The 16,793-nt window shown below is 44.6% G+C and overlaps 2 protein-coding genes across 6 annotated transcripts in view; both read left to right on the top strand.

Moving 5' to 3' along the window:
- Positions 1–9,727, top strand: part of LOC306817500 (cGMP-dependent protein kinase 1-like) — a 36,546-nt gene extending 26,819 nt beyond the window's left edge. For 4 of the 5 annotated variants that reach the window (XM_079334439.1, XM_079334438.1, XM_079334440.1 and 1 more), the window contains 11 exons: positions 269–334; positions 1,047–1,121; positions 4,364–4,460; positions 5,617–5,756; positions 5,901–5,990; positions 6,083–6,224; positions 6,561–6,724; positions 6,803–6,925; positions 7,015–7,077; positions 7,182–7,248; positions 7,652–9,727. In XM_079334439.1, the coding sequence (XP_079190565.1) occupies positions 269–334; positions 1,047–1,121; positions 4,364–4,460; positions 5,617–5,756; positions 5,901–5,990; positions 6,083–6,224; positions 6,561–6,724; positions 6,803–6,925; positions 7,015–7,077; positions 7,182–7,248; positions 7,652–7,750 (1,126 nt within the window). In that variant the 3' untranslated portion in view covers positions 7,751–9,727. Of the gene's footprint in view, positions 1–268; positions 335–1,046; positions 1,122–3,253; positions 4,235–4,363; positions 4,461–5,616; positions 5,757–5,900; positions 5,991–6,082; positions 6,225–6,560; positions 6,725–6,802; positions 6,926–7,014; positions 7,078–7,181; positions 7,249–7,651 lie in introns of those variants that run through there. The other variant, XM_079334442.1, reaches the window with a different exon arrangement.
- Positions 9,728–10,587: 860 nt separating this feature from the next.
- LOC306817353 (protein FAM13C-like) overlaps positions 10,588–16,793 on the top strand; it is a 10,234-nt gene continuing 4,028 nt past the window's right edge. Inside the window, exons 1-3 of the mRNA XM_079334157.1 lie at positions 10,588–10,796; positions 13,120–14,099; positions 16,193–16,502. Of these exons, the coding sequence (XP_079190283.1) occupies positions 13,886–14,099; positions 16,193–16,502 (524 nt within the window). The 5' untranslated portion in view covers positions 10,588–10,796; positions 13,120–13,885. The remainder of the gene's footprint in view (positions 10,797–13,119; positions 14,100–16,192; positions 16,503–16,793) is intronic.

The following is a 16,793-nucleotide window of genomic DNA, read 5'->3' as shown; positions in this document are numbered from 1 at the left end:
GAATATTTTTAACCAGTGAGGATTTTTTTTTGTAAAGTGAAAACATTGTTTAGAAGTGGAGAACTGTCGTGGTCTGGTTTTCCTTTTTTAAAACATGACGATGGCCGTGCAGAGAGAGGACACACAGCTGGTAGTCACCGTGTCCGGAAGGGTTGTTGGTTTGATGCCACATGTCAGAGTGTCCTTAAACGGCACCGTGTCCTCACACAGGTTTTGTCCCGCTCAGGTAGAAAAGCTCGTTTCATTCATGTTTGTTTTGTGTCCACAGAGAGGACGTGAGAACAGCCAATGTCATCGCTGCAGAGGCCGTCACCTGCCTGGTCATCGATCGAGAGTAAACACACACACACACACACACACACACACACACACACACACACACACACACACACACACACACTTACAGGGATCATACACAGAATCAGTGACTGCTTTTAAATCTCACTTTTACACACTTTTCTTCTGTTTGCCTCCTGATCTTCATTCTTGCTCATTTTGATTGATTGAAAATAAAGATAATATTAATAATACTAATAATAATATTAATAATATTAATAATAATAATAATAATAATAAAGAAGACAGCTGCAGTGTACCTGGTCGTGCATGGTGAAGAAACATGAGTTTCTACCCCTCTGATTGTTTCAGTCTCTGCTGCTGGGTTCTTACGGTGCTCGTGTGCTGCCCTCTGCTGGTCATATTTACTAACTACAATCCAAACACATGAACGCAACAGAAGTCAGGATTTCTCTCTCGGCCCTCAAAAAAATTGTACATTTTAGTCATCTCAAGATAATTATGATATTTATATTTCTTTTACACAATCAGCCCCAAACTTCTTCAAATAATGAAATCCATTTTTAAACTTTGATTTATGACGATGTCTTCAGCACACGTTACGTTTATTCAGATCTTTGTGTTTTAATGAGCTTGTTTGTTTTGTATTATAGATATTGATACGTAAGATTTGTGATTTTCTTTATGATATTTGGTGTTTACGCCGGATATGCTGTTTGCTGATTGGCTGCTCTCGTCTTCCTCCTCAGCTCATTCAAACATCTGATTGGTGGGCTGGACGATGTTTCCAATAAAGGTTACGAGGACGCTGAAGCCAAGGCCAGGTATGTTCAACGGCCACACACACACACACACACACACACACACACACACACACACACACACACACGTGTTGTATTCAAGACCAGACTAACTGAGACATTCAGGGACTGAAGAGCACGACCTTAGAAAGCCCTGAAAAATGCTCGCCTTGTGTGCAGGGGGGCGTGTCCCTCCTGGTGTAACGGTCTCCATTTAAAATGTGCAGATGGTCCAGGCTGAGACCTTTCTGATCTCCAGCTTCACTTCAGTAGAAGTCTATATTTTATTAAAGCAGCTGACTCAGTCTCATCATCCTCGTCCGTTGTTTCTCCTCCGACATGTCAGCAGCAGGTATTTGTCTTTGTTGGAATATTTCCAGCAGAAACAGGATCCTCTTATGTAAGACGAGCTAATAATACGACACAGCTGGGCTGGCTGAAGGACGCCGACGTGTCACCGAAGAAACGCTGAGCGCCTCGGCCCTGTTAGCTGGATTAACACGCTCTCATTAAAACGCCTCTCTGAGCTGAACCGTCAGCGGTAACGCTGCAGTCCAGGTGGACTCACCTGAGGAGTGTGGTACACAGATGTGAGTGTACTATATACAGGAGTAGTGATGACATATGGAGACAGTTCAAACACACACACACATGAACGGTGTAATTTTAGAGGCTGTGTCACATGACCGTCAGCATGTCACAGAATGAAGTCATCTCCTCTTATGGTATCCACTCCATACATCCAAACAGAGTGTGTTATGGTAACAGTTCAAAGCTGCAAAGTGAGGTTGCTGGTTTGAATCCCCGTCTGACAGGAGCCTCCCACAGTCCCATGTTTACTCTCTCACTAGAGGACACTCCGGCAGGTTGAAGGTTGGAGGATTTGAACCCCACAGGAAGCTCTAAAAGTTAATCTCTTCCTCCATTTAACAAACTATTTTTAGAGTGTTTATGGGTTGGTTTGTCCAGCAGCCGATCAACAGCAGCTACAGTTTCTGAATCCAATACCAAGGCAGCAGTTTCCAGGAAGACGTCCACACACACACACACACACACACACACACACACACACACACACACACACACACACACACACACTCACACATCTGTTGGTGGGTTGGTATTACTGTTTTCTTTGGCAGATGACAGATATTTATTTCGAGCTGAGGAGAGAGTTGAGTCTTGTTTTAAAAAATAAAAACAAAAAAACCCAGCTGGGAAAGAAGAAGGTTTTATAAATTGGAAACTAACTTAAAGTAAATATTTGATCTATTTAAAGTCAGGGTCGCTCATTTCCTCCAGATCCACTTTTTCAGATGTTGGTTGAAACTGTCTTTAGGTCCTGACAGACATTAATAACTCAGGTTCTCTGAAAAAGGATCAAAGTAAATCCATCATCTGTATCAGTTTGTAAGTCTGTAAAAACTTCAACCAATGTCTGCCACGAGGTACCAATCTGATGAACCAATCACAGCCTCCCTGTCTCCCTGCTCTCTGATGAACCAATCACAGCCTCCCTGCTCTCTGATGAACCAATCACAGCCTCCCTGCTCTCTGATGAACCAATCACAGGCCTCCCTGTCTCCCTGCTCTCTGATGAACCAATCACAGGCCTCCCTGTCTCCCTGCTCTCTGATGAACCAATCACAGCCTCCCTGTAGGGTTGTCTACATGTTCCATGAGTAATACAAAGAGTTAAATTAAGTGATGATTTTCTCATCATGAACTTTCAGTTGCAGATTATTTTATTTATAAATAACATTTCTGTTGCTTTCTGGACGCTCTTTGTCTCGGGGATACAACTCGAGTTCTTCAACCTCTGAAATGAACCTTCTATCACAGATCAACAGAGTGACAGAAGATCTATAAATAACAGTTTAGGGTTCATGTAGACTTCACATTGTGGACTGGATTACAGTTGATGGGGATGTTGGACTGTATAGTTCTGATCCGTTCACCGGACACCAGACTCTCCCTGATGACGCCGCAGATCTCCTCAGAAGAGCTCGACTTCACCTTCATCAAAAACGTAGATATATGAAACTTGACTCATCATAACGGACGCGTGCAGACATGAAACACTTGAAGGCTGCGAGCGGATAAATCTCAAGTTTTCTTTTTCGTTGCGTCTCGCTGGTTTTTGAGGTCGGGACAGTCTGTCCTCAAACCTTCAGTCACTTTTATGACTGAGCTGCATTTACAGGGTGAACCTCCGAGCAATGTTTCCACGTCCTAAAAATACCAGCAGCAGCAGCGTTATGCCATGAGGAGTGTCCTCTCAGGTTGGTGTTACCCGCCCCCCCTGTGGGACTTGACCTCAGACCCTGTTGTGATAGAAAGGAGGAACCCTTCAGAGTCTCCCCTCAGTCGTCGCCTCAGTTTGAGCGTGCACAGTTGGATCTTCACCCTCGAACTCGCAGAGTAGATATTCGATTTGTTTTCTTTTTAAAATAGAAAAAGGGGAATATTTTCCAAAATCCATCAAGACTACCAGGACAACGAAATCTCTCCACGATGCAGTGCAGCTCTGGATTCTGACAGCGTACCGCTCAGTTCAGGTCTGTTCTTTACTTTATTGACCACTGAGCTGGAGGATCTGGAAACCTCACTGCAACGCTGGTCTCCTCAGACCAGATCCTTGGACTGGTACCCTCACCATGTGAACTGGGACTTCAGCACTTCCTTTAAGACGGTTCTCTTACGGACTCTGTGCCGAACTTTCTCGTGAGGACTGAAAACCAGTTTTACGTTGAATTGAATGAATTTGTGACCAAGAGACAAAGTTCTGCTGTAAATGTCGGAGGAGCAACAACTTGATGGCTTTTTGTAGATAGAGAACTGAAACATCCAGATCATCTGTCATCCTCCCGTTGTTCTTCAAAAGCAGACAGCATCCTCCCTGGATCCCTCCTGAGCTCGGACCAACACTTTGGTGATGGTGTGGATCGAAGACGTGTTCTTCTGATTCGACTCGTTTGTGTTTTGAATATGAGAGAGTTGCTTCCGGTCCCAGCGAGGCAGCAGAGAGAGCGGATCACCAGCCTCCCCGCCCCTCTCTCCTCCCCCTTCCCCATCACATCTTTCTCCATCCAAACCTCCAAAAAGTTCCCGTTCTTCCACGTGGTCAAATGCTGCAGGTACAGGCCGGGCCGTCTGTTTTCACGGCCTGTGTGGACTTTAAACCTGTGTGTTGAAGGAGGCTGAGCTGCTTGTGAAGTGACGGATGCTCTGCAGAGTGTGTTCATGATGCATCTCTGTGTTTCCAGGTACGAGGAAGAGAACGCCTTCTTCTCAAGTCTGAAGTTGACGGACTTCAACATCATCGACACGCTGGGCGTCGGAGGCTTCGGACGTGTTGAGCTGGTACCGTCACTTTAAATTAAACAATATCAGATTAGTAGAGACAGAACTTGAACTGCTTCATTTAAATTCAGTGATATGAGACAAATGAGATTTCCACTTTAACGAGAGGAGCACTGAGCAGGAAGTTCGAAAGTTGTCAACATTTTAAAGGAGCGATATGTAACTCTGACCCCTAGTGTTCAACATGAGTACTGCAGTCCGAGGCTTTTTAGATCGGGTACAATCCCTCCAAGTCCTTTCTGTAGTCCAGAGCATGTGTGTGTGTGTGTGTGTGTGTGTGTGTGTGTGTGTCCTCAGCTATTTGCAGTAACTTTCCAGTAAGTATCAGTGCTGGTAACTGGAGACCAGTCCTCATGTGATTCAGAGAGTGTTGCTTTGTAAGGTGCAGTGAACAGTTTGGTTCATATCTCGTTCGTGTCGCTCATTATGCTGCAGAAGAACGATGTGTTTTTTATTCATAACGTTTGTCTCGGGTAATACAGTCCTGTCCCTTAATGACTTTATTCATCTTAACGAGTTTATTTCAGTCTCTCACATCATTAAATCTTCCTCTGCATCGTTTGCAGTTTTATTGGATTTGTTGATGGTATTAATCCCCACAGTGAACCTGAGGTGGGAGATGGAAAAAGCTGAAGAGGGGCTTGTGGGGGGGGGGGGGGGGGTTGTAGCGGGTGGTGCATTGCAGCTTAATGGGTCAGGTTATTTTGCCGCAAGAGGGCGTGGCTTGAGGGTTACTAAAGGTCGAAGGGAAGCCCTCCAGTGGGTTTGCCCAAAAGCAGGAAGGAATCCCCGCTCACAGACTTCCGTCGGCCTCTGGAGCTATTTTTAGTGGATTGGTCATGGTGTAACTCTGCTCTGAGGAAAACACTGACCTCTGACCTGCAGACTGTCTGACCCCGATCACTACTCAGACACTCAGACACAGGATGGGTTCACTTTCTCTTTCCTGCTGAGAATCAGAATGAGGCTGCAGGTGACGAGTAGGATTATAAATCTATCAGTATCTTCTGATTAGATTCAATTATTAGACATTAGACAAACAAAGCAGATTCTTTATGGTATTATCAGCTAATTGTTTGTGTGTTCATTATCGGCTGCAGGTCTGTAACGTGATGCCATGAACGTTGGTCGTTAAAAGAGTTTTTTTTATCTTCAGGTTCAGCTGAAGAACAAGGAGGCGAAGACGTTCGCCATGAAGATCCTGAAGAAGCGTCACATCGTCGACACGAGACAACAGGAGCACATCCGCTCTGAGAAACACATCATGACCGAGGCGCACTCGGACTTCATCGTCAGGTCAGTCCAACGATCTTCATCTTTAAAAGCGATGAAGGGAACTTTCAGCTTTGATGAAGAACTTTAAAAAAGTCTCCTCTGAGGATGTGCTGCATGCATGTGGTGTATCTCAGGTGATCATGAAGCTTTCCTGCTTGTGCTCAGGTTGTACCGGACGTTCAAAGACAGTAAATATCTCTACATGCTGCTGGAGGCGTGTCTCGGAGGAGAGCTGTGGACTCTCCTGAGAGACAGGTACACACCTGAACCCTTCAGTAGCTCCGTGTGATCTCTTTAAGCAAATCAAAATTCATTGTCTGACTGGGTTTTTTTAAAAACTATTTTAGGGGTTCATTTGAAGACTCAACCACCAGGTTCTACACGGCGTGTGTGGTTGAAGCCTTCGCCTACCTGCACGCTAAAGGCATCATATACAGAGACCTGAAACCTGAAAACCTCATACTGGACAGCCGGGGATACGCCAAACTGGTAATTTCATACAGTCCATGTACATAATGTAACAGCAGTACTAGTGTTAGCATGCTATGCTAAGCATGCTATGCTAAGCAGCTTCACCCTTTCTGGAACAGTTTATCTGTTTCACAGAAAGTGTGCAAAAGAAAGAGAGAAAGGATTATTTCAGTTTGACTTCAAAACATGAACTTCACTGAAAAATGAAGGTCTTTAAACTCGTCATTGAGGAACTTCTACGTTAAAGAGAAAGTCGATTGACTGGAAAAGTGATGGCGTATTTTTGTAGGCCAACCCGGAAGTCGCTTCGCTGTGAGTTCAAATGAACTTGCCTCTGTGTTTGTCCTTTATCAGGTGGACTTTGGCTTCGCCAAAAAGATTGGCGTCTGTAAGAAGACGTGGACGTTCTGCGGCACGCCAGAGTACGTCGCTCCAGAGATCATCCTCAACAAGGGTCACGACGTCTCGGCAGACTACTGGTCTCTGGGCATCCTGATGTATGAGCTCCTGACCGGCAGGTAGGACACGACACAGAGGAAGAACTGTAGGCTTCAGTACAGTCGAGTCAATATCACAGCGTCTCTGTTTCTCTACAGCCCGCCGTTTTCAGGTCCAGACCCGATGAAAACCTACAACATCATCTTGAGAGGCATCGACATGATCGAGTTCCCCAAGAAGATCACCAAGAACGCCGGCAACCTCATTAAGAAGCTGTGCAGGTAGAGGCCGCCGTGTTCTCGGGCCGCTCTCATGCTCCACACGTTGTTGTTCTTGTCTCTGAATTCTTGGTTCATGTTTGTGTGAACAGAGATAATCCCTCCGAGAGACTCGGAAACCTGAAAAATGGAGTCAAAGACATCCAAAAACACAAGTAAGGCAGATGAAAGGAGGCTGGCACCTGATTGGTTGTTTCAGTCCACAAGTATCACCTGACATTCAGTTTGTCTAATTAAAGATCTGTCCTTCTCTGTTCAGGTGGTTTGAAGGTTTTAACTGGGATGGTCTGAGGAAAGGAACTCTGACTCCGCCCATCACGCCTGACGTAAGTTTAAATAAACCTTTTGATTATGAAAGAACGCCAACGTCATCAGTCTGCACGATGCAGATGTGTTAGTTTAAAAAAAGCAGAACACAATGTAAAAATGTTCTGATAACCTTTTTTTTTAAACAGATTAACGGTTGGTGTTTCCAGCTCTGAATATTAAACATGTACTTCATTTAAATTCTTAACGTTTGAACAGGATTAAACCTGTTCAGTGAAGTACTGAGACTTTTTTTTGTCATTCAAATTTGAACTTGATAAAATGGACATTTTGTCGCATTGACTCGTTGTCGTGCAGGATAATTTACATAAGAAATGTAGTATTTACAAAATAAGATGCAGATATAAATAGAAACACATCGTCAAACACTCACTGTGTTAAACTCCGCGTTGTTCTCTCCAGGTTTCTTCTCCAACCGACACAAGTAACTTTGACAATTTCCCCGAAGACACAGACGAGCCGCCGCCAGACGACAACTCTGGATGGGATTACGACTTTTAGCCCAGCTCATAGTTTTTAACTTTCAACCCGACACAGTGTGAAATCTAGGAGGAACATTAATGTTCACCAGGCTACACAAGGACAGACTGTTTTAAAGCATGTTGGATCCTCCATGTGGGAATCCTGCTCCTCGTGCTTTGTGAGGGAGACGACGTTGGCGTCCTGTCGTTGAGCGTTACCACACTGAAGCTGAAACCTGGAAACCTCTGAGAGCCGGAGGATGACGTGGTTAAAGTGTGAGACAATCAATACTCAGAGAAGTGAACAGATCCTGACAATACGAGGAGGTTAGCTGCACTATCCAAAAGTCGTACCACCCAGTGATACCATCTTCAACAGACACAGGCTCTCTTTCCAATCCTACCGCCGCAACTCAACTGTGTACCGACGGGCAGCCAGAGCAAGGACATCACCTGAATGCACTTTTTAAGAAGTGGCCAAACAACAGCCAGTTGGAGGTCGTGGTTCCAGAGGAGAGATACTTGCAGCTATCAGGTTTCTAGCCTAGATCTTAAACGATCCATTCAAATGTTGCTTAATGACATCAGAGACTACAGCTGTATTTTTTAGCAGCCAATTGGAAGCCTCAGTTCCTGTCAAGTGTCCTTGATCTCTGGCTGATTCGTGACCTTTGTCCCCTTAGAGGGAGATTTTACTGCTGCCTATCCTGTGGTATCTGCCGTTTGTGGTTAATGGTCTGGAGGAGGTTCAGGAAGTCCTGGGGGCTTTTCAGACCTTATGTACCCAGGTTTGGCTCTTCAAGAGTGGGCTGGAAGAAATGTGGTTGCCGGATGAATCCCTGGTATCCCAAGTAGCAAACTATCTCCATCGACCTCGGAAAACAAAAGTGAACTTAAGAAAGAAGACGGAAAGGAAAACTCAAAGTCACCACGATGCCTTCCCTTCTCAATTCACTTTTTGGGAAAATCCAACTGACGGACGAAAAGGTGTGTTTGTAGCAGCTGTGCTCCTCCTCCGTCTGTAACGTGCAGTGATCTGATCATTTCCACTTTAACTTTCCTTTTGTTGTGTATCTTTGGATCAAAGCATGACAAACATATTTTGTACATATTTTCCGATCCTTCCTACACATTTTTGCCCACAAACACAAACGTCGCACTTCTTTACACCATTTTTTTTTCTTCTCTTGGTTTGTCAAAATTAAGAAACATTTCAGTCCCTGAAAAGACAGAAAATCCATGTTTCATTCTAACAGTAACTTCACAAAATAATGTTGAGCTAAAGAACGTGTGCAGTCTTCAAAAGTTGTGTTCTTCCGTAAAAAAAGATTTGAACAGAAATAAAATTGAATTTGTTTTGTATTTCTATTTTGTGGCCTTTTGTAAAAGCAGCTGATTGTTGTTTGGTACAAAGACTTTGTAACAGTGTTCTGAATTCATTGTGATATTTTTGTAAACTGATCAGCGGTGTGACTTCTGTGAGCTCTGCATGAAAATGATGAAATTCACGTGTTCGGTTTTCACCTCCAACGACGTTCAAAAATCCCATCCAAACAGGCAGAATGTGAAATGTTTTCATTTAGTCCAGAGAAAAGTCAGCATATTCACTTCACCACCATACTCTGGAAAAAAATGCCTGGTTGAAACTTCATTTATTTGCAGAAAACAAAAAGATCCTTAAGTGATTTGAATAAATGTGTTCGGACCAGAAGAAGAAGAATTTATGTTAATATGAATTATATTTTGTGAGTATTTGATGAGTTTGTGAAACAAAGCTCGAGTGTCACTGATGTATTTGTATATATTGGGAGTATAGTGCTTTATAATGTGCCTGCCGTTTGTAGATTATTAGTAGTAGTACTACAGTGGTTGCCATGGTAGCTAATGAAATGTTCTGACTTTCTTGCTCTATCAGTTCAAAAAGCTTTATGGGCATGACTGTTAACACAACAAAACAAAAACCATTTTGCCAAAGCAAGTTGATATGTTTGAAGAATAAAGTAAAAAACTAAACTAAGCTTTGGTCCTTATTTCAAGTGTTTTATTTAAATATATATTGTTTTCAATTTTACCCGGTAGGGTGCATTTTAAAATGCAACACACCATCAGATTACTCCATTATAAGTACATATACAGCAACAAATTATTTGACTGAGGGGCCTCTCTACATTTTTGAGTAGGTTCACATCAGGTTACGGACCTAGACTTCCTTCACGTACATGCACAGGGCGAGGTGGACCTATGTAAAGGCCTATGCTACGGCGTAGGTTCATTGTAGAAGAAGAAACCACCTCCTGTCCCAAACAGAATGATAATATACCATTTGGGTCAAGGTCAAGTTCAAGGTCATCTTTATTGTCGATTTTTTTTTTTCAAAGTGATGGACATGAAACAAAAAGTTTCTCTCTGGGCCACGGTGCTAACAGTGGAAAGATTTAAATATATATATAAAAGTACAGATTTACAGAACTTTCAAGATACTTTACATTTCATTCATTTCAAAATAGGAACACTGAATGATTCCCAGTCATATTAATATTTATCTCAGTTGAATGTTGCCAAGCTGTTGACAAAAATACCATGTTTATTTGTTCAAAATAACTAATAACTCAAACATTAGCATCATAATAAGTGGAAGCTAAAAACATCTTAAATATTATGTTAATGGTTGATTTTTGATGGACGATGTCCTAAAAGAGTTTCATACTAAACAAGTTTAGTATATACTATATAATACTAAACACATTTAACTGAATTAAATAGCTCCCTTCTTTAAAACTGAGATCTAAAAGACCCTCTTTCCAGATTTGTGTTGTTCTCTGTCGGGGAAAAAACGATACGCTTTATTTTGAAGGATATTTCCGGAAATTCAGGTTGTTTTCCCGCCTTTATTTGAAGCCGAGCGGAAGTCCCGCCCTGAACAGGTCTTTGAAGCAGCAGAAGATCCTTTAGAAACCTGCATAATAAAAACATGACGCCGGTAAAGAAACCAAATTAATTCAGAAAATGAGATTTACTCGTTTCCAAGCGTCACTCACGTCACCTCCTTTGATTCGGCAAACATGAAATCTACCAGAGAGTATTTGGTAAGGAATAATTTAACTTTTATTCACATATACACCTCGCTTCTTAGCACACACCACAGTGCTTCTCATACAGTAGATTTACGCAAGAACTTAATGGAGTCTGGCATGAGTAACATTTCACTTCCCAAACACGATGGACACAGCCTAGCGTTTTATAAAAGTTTGTGTTTTCAACCTGCTTTGACACATCGTCGGAAATCTTTCCCAAACGTATTATATTTATTTTAATCAATGAGGAATCCACTCACAATTACTGTTTTCTGCAGTACCGCTCTCTGCCTGCAGTGTATGACGCGCGTCGGCGGGGGGGCGCTGTTTCCCCAAAACTTACATTTAGTTAAATTATTGAAATGAATTTTAAAAAATGAAAATCCAGAAAAATGAGAACGCTTCACGATTGTGCGTGTCATCCTTGCGCCAGGGGCCATGCTAATCTTCTCTGTATCGTCCTCAATTTAACATGCGTTACTGGTCTGAACCGTAGTAACACGGTAGAGAAATGTCCCCATGTTGTATTTAAAGGGATTCAGCAAATATCTCGTTTGACTCATGGGTCAAAGTCAGAAAACTAAAACTGACTACCTGACTGCACATTGTACTCTGTGTAGCTATCCTCCCTCTGACCCAGGTCTTAGTTAGTTCTGGTTCTTGATCCTGGTACCATATGACAGGATGAGAGCTGAAAGGGGTTGTGGGACTTCTATGCAGATCAGTCATGGCAACAAGAGACAAACACTTCCTCCTCTTCAGGATGCAGAACCTATACACCTGGTCCATTTTCATTATTTGTTCTCTTTAATTCATGAAAAAAGCATTACCACGTAGTTTGTAAATTAAATCATACATTTTAAGTTGTTATCATTTGATAAACACACACACAGCTAAAACAGATGTAAATGAAAATGCATTATCAAACTGCTGCTCAAGAGCAGTAAAAATCTAAAAAATAAAATGTTGGGGGGAAAAAACAGGGCCGCCTCAATAGTAGGAGAATACATTTTTTTTCAACATTCACGTCATATTTAATGTAAATGAAACAGATAATTTGCTTCCTAATGTCAACATGTCATTTCCCCCCTGAACGTCACTCAAACGTTTTCTGTCGTCCAGCGTCAGAAAGGCCTCCTTGTAGTTCTCCTAACTGGCCGCTAGGTGTCAGTATGTGACTGCACTGTGCTTTGATCTACATCTAACCCCTGAAAACTCCGTGTTAATGGAAAATAAATTAATATTCACATGTTTTTATGTCGTGTTGATTCTGTTTTTAGAGTTAAGACCAGGAACACAGATGTTATGCTCTACTCACCACTGCACCGTAGTCATCTAATTTAATTTAATTTTTAATTACCTGTTTATATGTTGAGCTAATTGTTCTTATTTAATGTGTACATTTATACAAAGAGAGCACAGTCAGTTAAATTCCTTGTGTGTTCATACCTGGCCAATAAAGCTGATTCAGATTTATTAATTTTTTCAAATGTTCAAATTTAAATGACATGATGAAGTTCCAGTTTATTGTTAGATTTAAGGAAGAAAAACCATGATGATGATATGAGTTGTTATTGCTCAGGTTTGCTGTTGATTGTCAGGCTAAATACAGTAAGAACCGTATGTTCCTACCACCTGTGCCCTGTTCACCTGTGACATATAAGAAATAACTTTATTGATCCCTAATGGGGAAAATAAACACTCAACCATACCTCTGACCAATTAGCCCAAATGATCAATTATCACTGCCAATTGTCCAAATTAAGTGAATAAACATATAAACCAAACCAATTGAAATACAATAGATGAGAACACACTTAATGAACTGGTCTGTAAGGGTGAAGCTTTTGTACAAATTGTGGAAGTGTGTGAAAATAAGTAAACGCCCCAGTAAACGCCCCAGAGTGCAGGATGAGTCATCAGACTTGTGAAATCAAATACAGGTATAGTGATGTAAAAAAACCTCAGATAATTCTTTCTAGTAAATTATTTAACTGATAAATGAACATTTAACAGGAACATTGGGAAATGTATTTTTCATTTAATGTTGACTTTAAAGGTGAAAGAAAAGAGGAAACTGGATGTTAAGGGGTTAAAACTCCTCCTCCTCACTTTTTTATGAATGAGATGTACACACACACACACACACACACACACACACACACACACACACACACACACACACACACACACACACACACACAGAGTGATGTCAGCGACGAGCCCATCCCCCACTGATGCGGGAAAAACCTCACGATGAAAAGGAGAGAGAGGCTTCCTCATGTTTCCCAGAAGTCTCTCTCTCCCCCTCGCTCTCTCTCTCTCTCATTTTCAGAATCGGGCAAGCAAGCACACACCCCCCCCCCCCCCATCATCCCCCCCCTCCTCTTCCTCTCCGTCCCTCACAAGCCTGAGGATGAGTAATCTAGCGAGGGAGGGCGAACGAGGTAGAGGAAGAATGGGAGCGTGAGAGAGGGAGGATACCGACGCAGCATCAGCATCATCATCATCATCATCATCATCATCATCATCGCCAGTGAACGTGCAGAGCGAGAGGATGAACAACCCTGCAGCTCCTCTCTCACCTCTGAGCTCTGGGAAAGACGGAGCCAGCTAATTCCTGGACTGTCACATGATGTAACAGAGGAAAAGGCCGACTACATGACCGTGAACGTTTGGGATTAGAACGATCTCATCACTGGACTGAAGAAGGAAACGGAGGCAGGAAGAACATTTACATTTGCTGTGATCTTCACCTGCGTAATGTGCTGCATGACTGATTAATCTGTGGAGAAGCTGGACAAGAGGGAGGCTTCCTCCCTTATGTCACTGAACGATACCTGACTAATTCATGGAGAGGAGGTCAGTTGACTCATCGCAGCGATTGTGTGGACTGACCTCTTCCTGCACAGAAAGCCTCCCCTCTCTTTAGGATCCGTCCCCAACCAACAAAACGCTTTCACAACTTCACATGTGCTGCTGCTGATCTGGATCTGTCTAACACCTGGAACTATTGAACAGCACCTGGACTCTCTGTACTACAAGTCCACCTTTAGCCTTCTCCCTGGGACCCGGTTAGTCTCTGGATCAGCAGCTCGGGCATGTTCTGTTTCTGCCTGCAGAGTTCTCTGCTCAAGCTCCAGGCGCTGGAGGTGGAGGGGGGTCCGTCTCTAGGTTCGTCCCCCGAGGAGAGCCCCCCTGCCCTGGGCAGCAAGGAGCAGAAGAGCCCCTGTGGGCCTGTGGAGCTGGGAGGGAAGGAGGGGAAGACTCTGGCTCTCTGCCACAGCGTACCCGCTGACGAGAACAGCCCACCAGGTACGGACCACACCTGTCTGTCTGCTGCACGCCTGTCTGTCTGCTGCACGCCTGTCTGCCTGCTGCACACCTGTCTGCCTGCTGCACACCTGTCTGTCTGCTGCACACCTGTCTGTCTGCTGCACGCCTGTCTGTCTGCTGCACACCTGTCTGCCTGCTGCACACCTGTCTGCCTGCTGCACACCTGTCTGCCTGCTGCACACCTGTCTGTCTGCTGCACACCTGTCTGTATGCTGCACACCTGTCTGCCTGCTGCACACCTGTCTGTATGCTGCACACCTGTCTGCCTGCTGCACGCCTGTCTGCCTGCTGCACACCTGTCTGTCTGCTGCACACCTGTCTGTATGCTGCACACCTGTCTGCCTGCTGCACACCTGTCTGTCTGCTGCACACCTGTCTGTCTGCTGCACACCTGTCTGTCTGCTGCACACCTGTCTGTATGCTGCACACCTGTCTGCCTGCTGCACACCTGTCTGCCTGCTGCACACCTGTCTGTCTGCTGCACACCTGTCTGTCTGCTGCACACCTGTCTGTCCGCTGCACACCTGTCTGTCCGCTGCACACCTGTCTGCCTGCTGCACACCTGTCTGTCTGCTGCTGCTCTTGGGGTTGTGCGACTTCAGCTCGTAGCTTCATGTAAACTGACTCCGTCCATGTAAACACAGCTCTTACAACAACACAGCAGGACTCACACACACATGGAGTTATGATGTATTCATGTTCCTCCTTTAAGTCTTGGTTGTGACTGCATGCAGCTTCCTGATTAAACTGATCTGCTGATGTTGTGATAACAGACGTGTTGTGTGTGTGCGTCATCAGAAGCTTCTGTTCGTCATGGAGGGACAGACGCAGCGGTAGAAGGAGACGTCGTCGTGTTTCCTGTTTATGTTTCACATGAAACACTGACGGCGGTCCGTATGTTGCGTTGACGTGTCACACACTGTGTTGAAGCTTCGCTCCTCTCGTGAGTGTGTTATTTTGCTCAGCACGCCACCAGTCGTGCTCTGACTGTGCGCAGCTATTTATAGAGCAGCGTGCAGGAATAAGAAGCCTCTGCAGCACGTGAGGCGTGCACGCTGACCGCCGAGCACGCCTCTGCTGCCACACATTCAGCTCCCCTCCAACGCGTCTGCTCCGTGACTGTGGAGCAGATCCTTAAAGCCCGTTTACCAGATCAATCAATCAACGTTTATTTCTGTAGCACATTTAAAACAAGATGACGAGACAAATAACTGTTCAGAAGCTCAAACGAGAAATAAATCTGTTACTCGTTTTTATTTCTGACCCAGTTTCTCACTTTGACATCTCTTTGACCCTAAGGTGGTTCTGTTTGTTCTAACGGTGGTTCTGTGTGTCCTAACGGTGGTTCTGTTTGTCCTAACGGTGGTTCTGTGTGTCCTAACGGTGGTTCTGTGTGTCCTAAAGATGGTTCTGTGTGTCCTAACGGTGGTTCTGTTTGTCCTAACGATGGTTCTGTTTGTCCTAACGGTGGTTCTGTTTGTCCTAACGATGGTTCTGTTTGTCCTAACGATGGTTCTGTTTGTCCTAACGATGGTTCTGTGTGTCCTAAAGATGGTTCTGTGTGTCCTAACGATGGTTCTGTTTGTCCTAACGGTGGTTCTGTTTGTCCTAACGATGGTTCTGTTTGTCCTAACGGTGGTTCTGTTTGTTCTAAAGATGGTTCTGTTTGTCCCAACGGTGGTTCTGTTTGTCCTAACGATGGTTCTGTTTGTCCTAACGGTGGTTCTGTTTGTCCTAACGGTGGTTCTGTTTGTCCTAACGGTGGTTCCGTTTGTTCTAGCGGTGGTTCTGTGTGTCCTAACGGTGGTTCCGTTTGTCCTAACGATGGTTCCGTTTGTCCTAACGGTGGTTCCGTTTGTCCTAACGATGGTTCCGTTTGTCCTAACGGTGGTTCCGTTTGTCCTAACGGCGGTTCCGTTTGTCCTAACGGTGGTTCTGATTGTGACTGAAGTGACCCAGAGATCATTCATGTTGTCATGAAGGTTCTGAGCTCATTCTGGGGACCAGAGGTTCTCATATAAACTGGTTCCTTTATGATCCGGTTTGTTGTGACTCACTTTGTGTCCTTACAGAGATCCTGAACGTCCTGAGCAGACCGCCGCAGTCTCCCCGCCACCAGCCGTTAACCACCATCCATCCGTGCCAGCAGCCCCTCCCCCCCGATGGAGCGCTGCCCCCGAGCCCTCACAGCTCGCCCTACTCCCCTCAGAGGGGCAGCCCGGGGGGAGGGGAGGGAGGAGGAGGCGGGGCTCTCCTCCAGCTGCTGGCGGGCGGTCCGAGCCCTCTGCCCTCCCCCCGCTGCTCCAGCCTCGCCCACAGCCTGAGGTTCAACTCGGACCCGGACACGGCTCCGTCCCCGCCCTGCAGCCAGCAGTACATCCTGTAAGTGTCACCTGTCTAACTGTGTGCCGGCCTGTCTGGCTCCTGATTGGTCTTTCTTGTGGTCTGGTTTTCACTTGAGGACTTCCCTGAGTATGTTGACCCGGGTATCAGACTGGACTTTAGACTCAGAGACCAGAACAGTCTTATATAATCACACTTCTGTTTTCTGACCCACTGCCTGAAGCTGCCGGCTCCAGAGTGTCTGTGACCCAGTTCATGATCTGACTGACTCACCTAATGTGTGTGTGTGTGTGTGTGTGTGTGTGTGTGTGTGTGTGTGTGTGTGTGTGT

The sequence above is a fragment of the Symphodus melops genome (assembly GCF_947650265.1).
Source record: "Symphodus melops genome assembly, chromosome: 21".
Lineage (NCBI taxonomy): Eukaryota > Metazoa > Chordata > Actinopteri > Labriformes > Labridae > Symphodus > Symphodus melops.
This window is presented reverse-complemented; position numbering and strand designations above follow the sequence as displayed.